The sequence below is a fragment of the Perca fluviatilis genome, chromosome 16, assembly GCF_010015445.1.
Source record: "Perca fluviatilis chromosome 16, GENO_Pfluv_1.0, whole genome shotgun sequence".
Lineage (NCBI taxonomy): Eukaryota > Metazoa > Chordata > Actinopteri > Perciformes > Percidae > Perca > Perca fluviatilis.
Genome location: NC_053127.1, coordinates 16471756 through 16485648, shown reverse-complemented (window position 1 = coordinate 16485648; position 13893 = coordinate 16471756). Strand labels below are relative to the sequence as shown.

Sequence of the window (13893 nt, the reverse complement as noted above, 5' to 3'; positions counted from 1 at the left end):
TTCATTTCATTTTTTGTTTTTTTACCTTTTCATTTATTTCACCTCTCACTTGCCTCAGATTTGACAGGGCTCCCAGTCATTTGTTGAGGTAATTACCTATAGACATGGCACAGAACAAAGCAATCAGGGAGGGTCCCTAAATATGCTGTCTAGACTTGGTGTCTCGCTCCCTCTCTCTGTATCCCTCCATTTATTATTTGACCTGTTGTTTGGCCTGACGAGGAGTCAACCTTTAACATGAAAGAGGACAGACGACACCAATTGTCTTCAGCTCATTGCTCGTCATTTATCCTTTAATTAGCAAGATAGAATTGGTCTGTTTTGTGCATGGTTTTCTTTATTAACAGATTTCAGCACCTAAAATGTTAAAGCGTAACATATCTGAAGCTTCTTACTCTGAGGCAAACAACATAAAGAGACAGTTAGTCTGACCCGCTGTAATGGCCCTCCTTTGAAGTGGTGAAGATAGTGCTTGTAATCAGCTTAATTGATTGTAACAAGGCACCAGCACCAGAGAGTAAGATAGAGACAGAGCACTGTGGGGTGGTTTTAGAGAATGTTTGGGTGTTTGGGTAGGGTAGTAATTCACCATAATGACAGCCATTACTCCAAAGGAAAACAATGTCACTCACTTCTCCAAACTCTAGGTCAAGCTGGCAGATGTAGTCATTGTACTAGAACACATCCACAGGGGAAATCACAAGCAAATAGGGTTTAAGTGCTACTCAAGTACTATTGAATCATGAGTAATTGCCTTTCAATTAGGTAAGGAATAAACTGAAGGGCAACACAAACACCTTTCTGTTTCTATTAAGGAGCAATTACCAAAACACAATATTCGTCGTACTTTCAAATGTGGAAATCAATCACATTATCAAAATTATGTCATGTCCCATGTTGATCTTTTCACGAACATCTAGGAGCTAATGTTAGATTGTGTGAACAAAATGTCACATTTACCGTAAAAACTGCATGATCAGTATATTTGTCTCTCGCTCTCTCTCTTTTTTTTTTTTTTTTTTTTTTTTTTTTTCCCCCCCACCACCACACATTTGTCTGTCTTGCTCTCTCCTCGCTCTTGTCTCGTCATCTGGAGTTGATCATTCCATTTCCTGGCTAGTATTACAGTCAACAATTATCCACAGATCAGCAGACAGCCTAACTTAAATGGCTTGGAGGGGGCACTCAAATAGGAGTGGAGAGAGCAAGAGAAAGAATGTCATATCATTATTATGAAATTATTATCTTAGTGAGGTTGTTAATATGGTTCCAATCTCAAGTCTTTCAACCTGCAATAAATTACATTTTGGCCACATTGGGGCAGTGGAAACAGGCTAGAAACACAACACTGACCCCTATTTTCCACTGCGCTGCGTTCGAGGTGCATGCGACCCCCGTGAGCGATCACGGCCATTCAAGTCAATGCTTGAGAATCCAACAGCCGCGTCCCAGAAGCTCTCCGCTCCGCTAAAGATACATGCCAGGTCTATTTTCACGCAAGCCGTGAGCCGTTCAGACAGACGGGCAGGAAGTGAAACAGCGAGAGGATCCAGTCAATTTACCAAAAGATACCCCCCAATATTTCAAGACCACAGACGACAATAGATTTATAAAATAGAAAAAAATTGCCGGTGCAACAAGATTTATCTTGGAGGTGGAAAAATAATAAGACATCACAGATCGTTTTTATGAAGACAAAGCTAGAAATGAGAAGGCATGGGGTTTAATTGTAGGAGTGCCTGGAGTGGAAGGTAGAACCTAGCTTAATAAACACGTAGAGACAATATAATCTAAGATTTGGGAAGCAAGACGCTCCGCTTCTGAGACGCTCCCGGTGTGGTATGGTGCGTGGCGGAGGACGGAACAAAACCGGAACGCAACAAAGACGTGCCTAGTGGAAAATCGGGGTTACATGTTTATATGGCCACTTGTTAGCATACAGTTGTTTATCTACATATCCAGCAGGTACATCAGAGTTTCAGTAGCTTTCATTTTGAGTCGGGTTTCTGGCCACCTGGTGAATGCGAGTCCAATATTTACTCTCGTTTTAGCTCTGTTTTTGTTTCCACAAACTCCTGAGGAAGTATCTGGTTCTTTAGGTGCTAAATTATCCACTGTTTTCACTAACTAGTTGCTAACTTTGGTGGTGTGATATTTATCATGATTTTTTTTTTTTTTTGCTAAAACCTGCATCTGGAAACAATGCTTATGAGAGCTGTGGGAGTAAGTCAAAATAGTGAAGTTGCGGATTGGACAGCAAAAACATTGAGTTAAAAGATGCTGAAAGACTCCCCAAGAACTGCCGAGTTAAGGTGATAAATCTCTGTTGGATTATCACTTTAGGCGACCCATATTTACATGACCATAGTCATTTCATTGATGATATGAACATATTGATAACAGCAGCTTTAAAATAATGAACCAAGCTGTATCTTGTATTTATTTTATTTTACAAAAGTATTGCATGGTCAACTTTGTGTGCACAATCAAATGTCGTAAGTGTTGGCATTTTCGATGTTGTTTTCACTTCCACATCATTTTGTTGTAGATAATAGATTACTGGATTTGTTTCCAACCTGTCCGATCATCTCATTGCTGTGTTGCTTTCTTTAAGTTTATTCTAGAAATGCCCTTAAAAGTCTTGATCTCAGCTTTCCTATACAATCTCACCACCTTATTTTAGATGACCCAGCTTGAGCCAATTAATGGAAGACCAAATATGTTTCATCCACAAAATAATCACACACACAAACACTGCCATCCATATCAGCACCCTGTAAAATGTGATGCCACCTTGCTTATGCCCATTACAAAGTTAGACTGGCTGTCTATAGGTGATGGCAGACATGGCAATTCTGGGTGTTAATCGTATAAGAAATAGTGTAAATAAATATTATAATAATAATAATAATAATAATAATAATAATAATAATAGTGTATGATATAACTTTGAAAGAAAACTTATCATTGCAGCAGTAAGCATATTCCATGCTGTTTAAAAGCATATTGACATAATGTAGATATAGATGTGTAATAGTGCAGCAATAGTGGTAGAAGAACTTATTGTTTTATGAAAAAAAACATAGATAAAACCAATTAAGAAGACAATACAGCAACAATGCTGTGGTAGTCTAGAATATAGTGTTGTGTTTTTCTAGGATGGATTCATAAAAGCATGTGTTAAAGATACAATCAAAGCAGACAACCTTTAGCTCTGAAAGCCATTAAGTGTCATCTTTGAGATATTTTTGCCAAGAATTCAGCAACAGTATTATTTATGGATTGCAAAAGCAAGCTCAAACTTTATATATTATTTACACTTGCTGCTGCTTTCTCTGCTTTTTTCGCCCTTTCATGGCTGGAAGGTGAGGCAGATAAAGTGGACAAGCATTTTGGTAATTGCCATCCTGCCAATCAGTTCAACAGCAAGCCCCTGTTGCTCCATTTCAAAGGATGCATGCAGAGGTTTGTAACCTTTGACCCCATAGGCAAAGAAAGGGGTCACCACAAGGGACTCCGGTGGCAGTTCTCGCTCTACAGGGTCAGAGCAAAGATCAGTGTGGTTGTGTGGTTGTGTGTTCTGGACTCTTTATCATATCCTCGCTCTGTCCTTGGTCCCACTGTGACTGGCGTCTTTCGCTCGTTAAACAGCAGTGAGTCCGAGACTTGAGTCTGCCAGGAAGGATTTCATTAATGAAGATCCAGTGTGGTAATGCCTTTTTTTGCACCTCATTTCAGGTCTCTGTGGTTCCTCACCCTACAGAAGCCAGCCTGTGGATCACGTCCCAATGATTCAAACAATCCGCTGATGAAATAGCCCGTCCTCCCAGACATTATTCAGGTCAACTCAGCCAGCCGACGAGCCATCTTCCACAGTAAACCCACTAGCCGACTAACCAACGAGTTAGTCAGTAAGCCGCCCAGTCCTTTCCCAGCTGCTGACCTTTTAAACGATGAGACCAGCTTTGATGTTCCCCTTTTCCTTGTTCTGGCAGAGTGGCTGATTTGTTTATTCAGTTAAGTGCTTTGCACTTTATGACTCTATAAAATAAGCTCTTGCCAGACACTGAAGGCAGAACTGCACATACTGATTTTACCTCAAGGTAACACAAAACACATACAGACTGAAATTTGAATCTCGATAAAGATGAGTGGACTTTTACTGTAAATATTGAAAGGTTGGCGCCATATATTAAAGAAGAGGATGAAGGACACAAACTAAGAATCTTCTGTGATATGATAGAATTGTTATAAAAGTCCATAATGAGGGAGATATCTGAAGTTATATCAAGTTTTCAAGGCTCAAATTAAACATACACTTTATTCTTTAAAGCAGCAAATGTTTACCAATATTTGTTTAATTAAATTTTTATTATTATTATTATTATTATTATTATTAATAATAATAATGATAATAATAATAATAATAATAATAATAATAATAATAAGACACCTAATCACCATTTGAAATTTTAAGTAACACGGTCCTTAAAAGTGTATACATCAGGTTGGTGATATACTATGCACATTTTAGGGTTAATGCAGATGGTCAAAAAAAACATTTTCCATGGTTTCGGATATAAATGAAACACTAATATTGCAACATGGCATCATGACTTTGCGTAAACATACACGCCACTTTCCTAAAGCCAAATGGCGTGTTATCTGTACGCATTTTGAGCTATCCACGTGTATGTCTACGCTGTATACAGCAGATGTAAACATACACACCACATGGCATCGCCAACGAGGTTGGTTTAGGAAAAGAACATTGGGAAAGACTTTAGTAACACAAAAAAACAACAAAAACATGACGGTGACCAACGTCACACGCTTAGGAAAACAATAAACGGTTGGGTTTAGGAAAGAAACATTGGGGAAGGCTTAAAAAAATAAACAAGAAAAAAAAACGGCTGAAAAACGCCACACGCGGGACGCGATCCGGGCTCTCCTGGGTGAAGGTCCTGTGTTTTACCCATCCGCGGACTTACGTCCTTTCATACTACTCGCTACGGCGAAAATTCACATGTAATGTAGGTCAATGGCAGCTGAACTGCGTTGATAAACACGCTAAAAAGCGATTATGCGTCTTGATAACACACCAAAATGGCATACGAATTGGCGTGTCATACATACACCACTTTATGAGATCAGTCTGAATATTGAGGAAACTTTTAACATACTCCGTTCATTCACAGTTGTCAAAAACTCTTATTGTTGTTGCACAGATAAACACTGTTCCTGTGTGTAAGCACATTTCACTCTCATATAACCAGGGTGCGTGTAACGCGGCCATAATAGCTGGGAAAGTTGTGGCTTTTTCTACCATGAAATGTGATTTGTTGTAATGAGACAAAAATTTATTTTAAGGAGATTTGTTTTCGTGGTTTAAGTTGTTTGTTGTGTGGTAGGTGGATTTCCCCAATCTCTGGAAAACTTCCCAGAATACTGTGCATGTTCACGCGATCTTATGCAGCGCACACACACACACACACACACACACACACACACACACACACACACACACACACACACACGCTTGCCCTTCCAGCACTACTTAAAAACAATTATACCATTTCAGTGCATCTCCATAATAACAAGCCTTCTTGTGATTTACACGACGACCTTGTCATAAATCCTACCTGTCAGAAGTGATTAAGATATAGTGTGTCAAAGGGAATCTACATGGCTGTGAGAGGAACAGATGGCCCGTGGCTGGTCTCTCACTCTCTGCAGAGGCTGAGAGTTTGACACGGAAACTGAAGTCTCGAGGCCTGTGATGCACAATGAGTCATAAAAGTCTGATGATGCTCCTTTTTTCTGATCTTCATGGCACTCTATGATAATTTCCAAATATTAGCAGCAAATTACTCCTGCAAGATGTAAAAGATGGCTCCTGTAATGAGCAATTACGGTGAGCGTCTAGAGTGCTAATTCTTCGAATTTATACTGTACTTGAACTACAAGTTGCTCTGCAAGAGTTATATATTTACCACTGTTAGCAGTAAAGAGTTAAGGTACATTCTGTAAAGTAAAGCTCATGATTTTAGAGCTAACCTACATAGGAAAAAAAAATGCATACCCATTTGCACAATTTTATCGTGTACAAGAAAGGTTAAGATGTTGCAGAGTTTGAATGGGCCCAACTTTCCAAAACCCTTCAAGGTGTAATATTTTAGTCGTGAATTGATGGGAAGACTTGATAATGATGGGTTATGGTGAGGTGAAGCTATGAACCTACATTAGTGGGTAAGTACTGTACATAAGACTACGTAGTGTTCAGAACTTCATCAAAGAGCAGTTCCAAAAATATAATTGCAGATGGCAATTACCCAAGCAATCATCACCTTCAAAAGAACACACTTACCAATTGTTATGTTATGCGTCACCACATTGCTACATGCATCATTATGCTTTGCACTGGGCAGACATGCATGTTCACATGCATGTGGCAGTGTGTTCCCTGACAGCAACTTGCACCAGTTTACACTTTTGTGTATTTGTGACATGGTGTTGTGTGAAATCTGTTCTATAAAGGTAATATGTGACATGTGTGTCATGTTTTATTTATCATTGTGGCTGTGTGACAATGTTTATAGAACTGTAATATTTCATATTGTGTGTAATAAACTCCAACAGCTTGGCTGTGTGGCCATTAAAGTGAACTGAACCGAATGCGTGTATAATAAGTAAGCCGTTCATGGCCACTGTGCGGCTGTTAATAGAACATACATACCGGTATGTTGTTTTGGAAGTCATTGACAATAGACCTATTCTGTCATTCAGGTGTGAGGGTGTGTTTTCAAAGCTGTCACGTTGTTTTGCAACATTGCCAGAAACGCCCTAGTGCAACCAAAGATATTTAAGGAATACCCAAGTCATAGGGTAACAAAATGTCTTATGGCTGACAAACTTCTGTCATATATCATCATATTGCCCAATACTAGTTGTAAACATACATGTTTAATTATGTGTGCATGTATCTGTATGTGTGTTGACGTCCCCCATTTGACCCCAATAGTGAGTTAAACTCCATTTCCAATTTTCTCAGGAGGCCTCCCCTGCAGGCTCACAGTCATCAGCTGACTATCCTGTAACCTATAGTCCAGGGCTGAGTCAAGCAACAGATTGCCTCCTTCTCTTGTCATTAGCTAAGTGGGCATCAATCTTTCCCGTTACAGGAGGAGGCCTCATTCACTGGCTTCTGAATAGATCTGTCCCCAGCGTTAACAGCTAATTGGCCCTGGCGCCATTGTAGCATTCAAGGTAGTCATTTAGGTGCATTACAAGCAGAGGTTCTGAGGGCTCTGGAAGATGAGAGAGAGAGAGAGAGAGAGAGAGAGAGAGAGAGAGAGAGAGGTGGGGTTTGTGACAGTACTAGGATCATTTGGATGTGAGTGAAAACAATGTGATTACATTAATTGAGCATGTGTGAATGTGTTCATTATTTATGACATGTCCCACTGGTATATATATATATATATATATATATATATATATATATATATATATATATATATATATATATATATGTCAAGAAGTTCATAATAACATTGTATTAGTTGTAATGAAATAGTGTAGTCCAAGCTAATGTTTTTTAAACTTAAAATGAATTAGTGATGTTTTTGTTTCACGTGTGAAAAATGTAATGCGACTTAAGTTCAGTACATTGAGCATCAATTTAATTATTTTGTATTTGATTTTGCACACATTTGCTATACTTTAAAAATAAATGGCATATTGTTATTGGAAATATATTAATAACATGATATCCTAATCAAGTCAGGTCTTATAAGGAAGATAATTAGAAAAGGGTAAATAAAAGCAGAAGAACTTCATGAGAAACTTCCACCTAATACTGATTACACCAATTTACATACTGTAACATCACTGCACATTTTACATTTAGGTTGTTACTTCCCCAACTTTGTACACAGTAAGTATTAGTATGATGGCAACATATGCTGATATGATGGCATGAATAAGTGTTTTAGTGGAAATGTCAATAGTGTGAGAGTGCAGCACAGCCTGCTGATTATCCCAACCAAACATTCCACCACTTCAAAGCTGCTGCTGTAATTACAATGCTCTGAGGTGTGCCCAACCCACACAACCAGAGGCTTCTCTGTCACACACACAAAAGCACATACTGTACGGACATCACAGTACACACATAGTGTGCGCACACACACACACACACACACACACACACACACACACACACACACACACACACACACACACACACACACACAACAAATTGCTTTAGCTACTATCAGGCTTACATGATATTATGGAAAAAAGGAAGTGGGATGTGTGGGTAATTTTGCAACACCCAGGAGAGAACCCCTCTCATTTCTACCCCTCCTCTTCCCTGCTTCCTTCCTTCTTTCCTCCCTATTCTTCTCCTGCTTCTCTTTGGTCACACAAAGCTGTGGTTGCATTATTTGTATGTCTAAAATATATTTAACATGCATATAATGTATACAAAATATTTCATTTATATCAGCTTCCACACATTCAAAGTGCATCTAAGACAACATGACCTCAGATTAAATATTACTTGAGTTGGGCATGGCATTTTTTTTTTATAGAGGAGCTGTCAGTGGAGGCTGTAATTTGTGTTAATGTCAGATAGGTTTTCGAAATAAGATAATTATTAAATGAGTGCTACAGTTCCTGTAATTAGAATATCTGTGATTGGCAGTTCTCTTGCAACAGGATTGAAAAATAATTTAGCACACATGCCAAGAATGTTTTTTTTTTTTCTTTTTAAATATCCCCTCTTTTTAGACTTTTGTCACCTCTTTTGAAGATTTCACATCTGATAGGCTGGATGGACCTGTAGATTGATTTATAAATAATCTCTTTAAATCTCGTTTAGATATTTTTTTCGGTGACACTTAGATCCAAAGAAACAAGAACGAAAGAGGTACAAAAAGGATGGAGGAAAGGAAGGAAGGTCAAAGGGTCAGAAGGAAGATTAACATGAGGGAAGATCAGGATGAAATAATTTATTAGGAAAGAGATAAAGTAAAAAGGTAGAGAAAAAAAGAAAGGAAAAAATCAATGAAGGAAAGAATGAAATGCAACAGATAATGATACTTGTCTTAACTAAACACAGCAAGGATAAAAAAGGATGCAAGAAAGAAGACGGGAGGGAGCAAAGGAGAAAACGTGTTGCTGACACTTAGCCAAGAACAAGTTCTGTGGATAATGACTGACAAGGTGCCTGCAGGGCGTGCGGGCACAGCCAGAGAGACAGAGTGAGAGAGCAAGAGAGGGGGTGAAGGGCATGGAGGTGGGGATCCTGAACAGAGCTGCAAGAAGGAAAAGGCAACAGTTTCTCCCCTGAGGAGTCAGTCCTTTCATCTAGCCGCTCACTGGCGCCTTCACAAACCTCTGATTGTCTGTGAAATAACCCCACTTTAATAAGGCAGCAGCGGCAGCCTCCTGGGAACTGAGCTCTGCTACACAGTCTGCTATAGACAAGCTACTCAGGCCTGCATGGCCAAGTGTTTGCTGTATATAAATATATCCACGGGGATGTTGGAAAATATACGCAGTGTTTTTTAAAGAATGAATATGTTAAATAAGCAGTGAATTTTAAAGGAAAATAATCTGAAAATCAACTTATTCTTGTGGGAGTGGGAGGCCGTAAAAGTTCCGTACTGCTGTAGGTAGCACACACACACACACACACACACACACACACACACACACACACACACACACACCTTCGACCACTTACACATTAGCATATTAGGAGTGTGGATCAGGCCTTGTGATGTGAAGCGATTAATCATCATTCAGCAGCAGAACGGTTCCAATAAGCAATGGCATGGGTGTTAAATAAGAGCAATTATAGGCAACAGATAAAGTACATAAACAAGCATAACCATGAGGAAAAAAATCTTAAGATAATCAAAAGGACTGTTTCAGATAAACTGCTGGAACAAGGGTGACGTTCTCCATGAAGAGTCAGGCACTTTCATCTGACAGAACGTGAAATTGTTCATGGTAAAAAAAAAATAACAATGAGTTACTTCATGAGGATCATAAGCAAGTTCATGTCTAATGTGCATACTGTAGAGAATGAGATTGAATCATAGGACAAGAAGATGAATGATTCGGCTACAGGGGTTTGTCTCATCTAGATTGCGTCGTGGCGCCTCAGACACCAGTTGGACCGAGCTCAGGAAAACAAAATCTGTTATTTAGTGAAGTAGTTTGAGTGTGACACCCTTCTTTAGGCTACATGCTGCACTGACAGCACACAACAGTATTGTGAGTTACAATGGAAAGTCCCAATAAAGGGGACAGCAAACAAATCAGAGAGAAAGATAAAGAAGAAAAGGGATCAGAGTTTAATCCCGGGTATAATTCTCCATAATTACTCACATGGGGCCCATGTTTACACATGCAGTCTCATGAGGTTAGATTTAGAGCTAATCCATCACTAAAGCTTAACTTGTGAGTAGGCCTGTGCTGTGGCGCAGCTATTGTTTTGTTTTTTGGCAGCCTATAAGCATCGTATACTACACTAGACGCAGCCCACTCAATTAATTAACTAAACCAAAGAGGCAACGTGAGGGCGAGGGTGTTGTTAAGTTTTCAAAGAATTCTTGATTTTCACTTAACAAAATTGAGCTACAAACCTGTTAATCTTTATTTGACACCCATCGGTTTATGTTATAATAGGCTACTGAACATCTTATAGGAGAAACAACTAGGAGGAGTGAAACTCCTGGTCATTCATTTATCAAGCAACATCAGTTTCCGACCGTCCATGAATGCAACATCTGCTCAGTCATAAACATTTCGGGCTGCGCGGATTGGTCAAAGTTGAGCAGTGTCAACGTGATGCGTCTACATACTCCCACATAGTACTTGACAGCTCCATAACATAGTGCTCGCCGGAGCGGCTCTCACCGCCCTTTGACTGTTCCGCTCGGAAGTTCGCCTGTTCGGAGAAGAGATGACTTCTCAAGAGACCTTTAACGACATGGGATGCAGTTCGTCCGAGGAGGACAGTAACCGTGCAGACTTGGCAGAGAGCACGGCGGAGGAAAAGACATCTCCGGTGGTGCCGCGGCATCATCCGTTCAGCGTGGAGGCGCTGATGTCCGGGAGGAAGACGGACGGTCGCGGCGGAGAGTCCATTCGCTGTAAACCGGAGCGAGGCTCGGTGGCGGTGTCTCCTACAGGTTTAAACTCCCTGTATCTGTATCGAGAGACGTGTAGTCCTCCAGGTGGAAGCCGAAAGAGCTTCACGGCTGTGCCTTTGTCGCCGGTAAAATCCGAGGCATCAGAATCCGAGGATTGCGTACCCTGGGTCACTAACGGCGCGTTTTCCACACAGCCTCGTAAGTTTTCTCCTACACGATGAAGCATTTTAAAACTTGTATGGTTTTATAGATTTAGTTTTTAACCAAATGCTATCCAGCAGCCTACAAAATCAGAGTTAGGCTACCTTTAAGTTTCAACAAGCCTACATTAGCAGTTAGGATGAAGAGGCCAAACTTCATAATTTTCCAGCATTTTTTGCTGCTATAGGATTCTCTAAAAGCTGTGCTGCAAGGATGCCTCCTGTTGGACAGTGTCGTTTAAAGAAAGGCATAAAATAAATAAAAAGCAAACCAGTTACTCTAAATCAGTTAATGTAAAAATGTGTGGCATATTATAAAAAAAGTAGCCCTCAAAGATAAAAGTGTGTCCTGATATCTAACTTTCAACTTCAAGTTTAATTAATTTCGCCATTGTTGTTCAAGTATAGCCAACTGATCTAGTAGCCTATAAGGACACTCAAACTCCACAATAGATCAATGGAATTCTATGAAAGTCAATTGAATTAATCACATCTTCATTCTAAACTCTTTATTGTTTCTTCTCCCAGGTCATGCAGGTCCTGGCTGTCCGTTGAGGAAACACAAGACCAACCGAAAGCCCCGCACTCCCTTCACCACGTCTCAGCTCCTGGCCCTGGAGAGGAAGTTCAGGCAGAAGCAGTACCTGTCCATCGCAGAGCGGGCCGAGTTCTCCTCCTCCTTGACCCTGACAGAGACCCAGGTGAAGATCTGGTTCCAGAATCGCCGGGCAAAAGCCAAGAGGCTCCAGGAGGCTGAGCTGGAGAAATTCAAGATGGCCTCAGACGCTAAGACGGCAGCGGTGGCAGCTGCTGGAGGTTTACACCACGGCTTTACATTACCGCTGTCGCTGGGCGCCATGTCACTCTATGGACAGTCGTACGCTGCGTATCACCACCACCACAGACACATACTACCCTTTTCACCTGTAGGAATGTACGCTACTCCTCTGGGCTACAGCATGTACCACTTATCATAAAAAATGGAAATATCACTGACTTTGGTTTCAGTGTTCCAAAAAAATTGGACACAGAGGACGTGTGGCTGACATTTTAAAAATCTATGTTTATAATATATCTACGGCACAAGGAGTGTTTTGAATCAACTTTCTGAGCACTTCAAATCAAATAAAAAAAATCTATTTTTTCCCACAGCGAGGATAACAAAAAAAAAAAACCTTAATGTCCTCTTGCCCGTTTGGATGCCTGTTTACATATGAGGAGGGGCGTTACTGTCCAGCTGTTTATACACTTCACTTGTTTACTTTTGCAATAATTGAGCTGGGCGAGGACTTGCACTGGGCACAATAATACAAAACAACTTTTCACTTAAGCCTTTCTCTTGATTCGATACAGTGCCTTGTGTTGAAAAGGGCCTTAATATCAAGACATGTATGGATGATAAGTGTTTCAGCAACTCAGGCCAAATAAAACAGATCACTGAAGCATTATTTTAATTCTACAAAAGTGTCTGCTTTAAAAAACTTCTCTCCTTTTTCAAATTTTGAAAAAAATTGGGTGGGAGGGTGTGACAGGAAGGTTTCACCCTCAAATTATTCATCCCAATGAAATCTTTACACCAATCTTTTTGGTCTTTTATCTCTTGTAGCAATAAAAAACAATTGACTGCACATTTATAGAGCGTAGACATATTCTCTTTGAAAGAATTATGCTGAAAATGTATGAATGTCTCATGTTGTGTATATTTATGTGAGAATATGGTACAAAAGTTCTGACCAAAAGTGTATTTATATTATTCTTCCTGAAAGGCCCTTTGAAAGGGCCTACATTTTGCTATGCAGTTTTTGTTTTATCATTCAAATGAACAAATCAATTAAAGCCTTTCAGACTGTTTCCTTTAAATACATTTTATGTAAAAAAAAAAAAGTAGCAATATGTAAACGTGCTTCTACGTTCACTTAAGATCTTTTGAGAAAGGTCATTGTAAGTGAAACCAGCTGTGTTGTGCACTTTTTTGCAGATACGGCTTCCGTGTGTGGTTTAATCCCGTGTCTGTGTTTCCCATCCATCCGTTTCAGACAGTGGTCAGTTCAAGGCGATGTTTGACGAACCATAAATTCTACCCATAAATTATCCCAACTTCACAGATAGTTCCCGTTAATAGTAAGCGGTCATTCACCACACTGGTGAGCGCAGAGATGCACTTTTATAATGATGTTTTGTTTGTACAGAAATCCAGTTTGTTGTCTCTCTGGCAATCATGAACTCTATTTATGACCATAACCGAGTTGTTCAAATTTCACAACAGTAGCGTGAGAACCCACTACAGAATTCATCTCAGGTTGGCAATTAGGGGATTATCAAACTAAAACTACTGTCTGTGATTTTACATTTTGTCAAATCATTGTATGTTGACCAGCAACTAGCGGCAACTGTTCATTTAACTGGAAATAATCCAGAAGACTCCTTTAGTTAGCTTGTGGCAGTAGTGTTGATTAGCAAAACCTTCATGTATTAAATACATACATGAAGTTTACTTAAATATTAGTTTACTTAAACACTAACAG

General features: G+C 39.7%; 1 protein-coding gene and 1 long non-coding RNA gene across 2 annotated transcripts in view; one reads left to right on the top strand and one right to left on the bottom strand.

The window, feature by feature from the left end:
• LOC120544700 overlaps nucleotides 1-13893 on the bottom strand; it is a 101326-nt gene that overhangs the window by 22529 nt on the left and 64904 nt on the right. The window lies entirely within an intron of this gene.
• On the top strand, nucleotides 10857-13219 carry msx2b (muscle segment homeobox 2b). Its single transcript, XM_039778644.1, has 2 exons — nucleotides 10857-11366; nucleotides 11897-13219. Exons 1-2 carry the CDS (start codon nucleotides 10979-10981, stop codon nucleotides 12343-12345), a joined length of 837 nt encoding a protein of 278 aa, XP_039634578.1. The 5' UTR covers nucleotides 10857-10978; the 3' UTR covers nucleotides 12346-13219.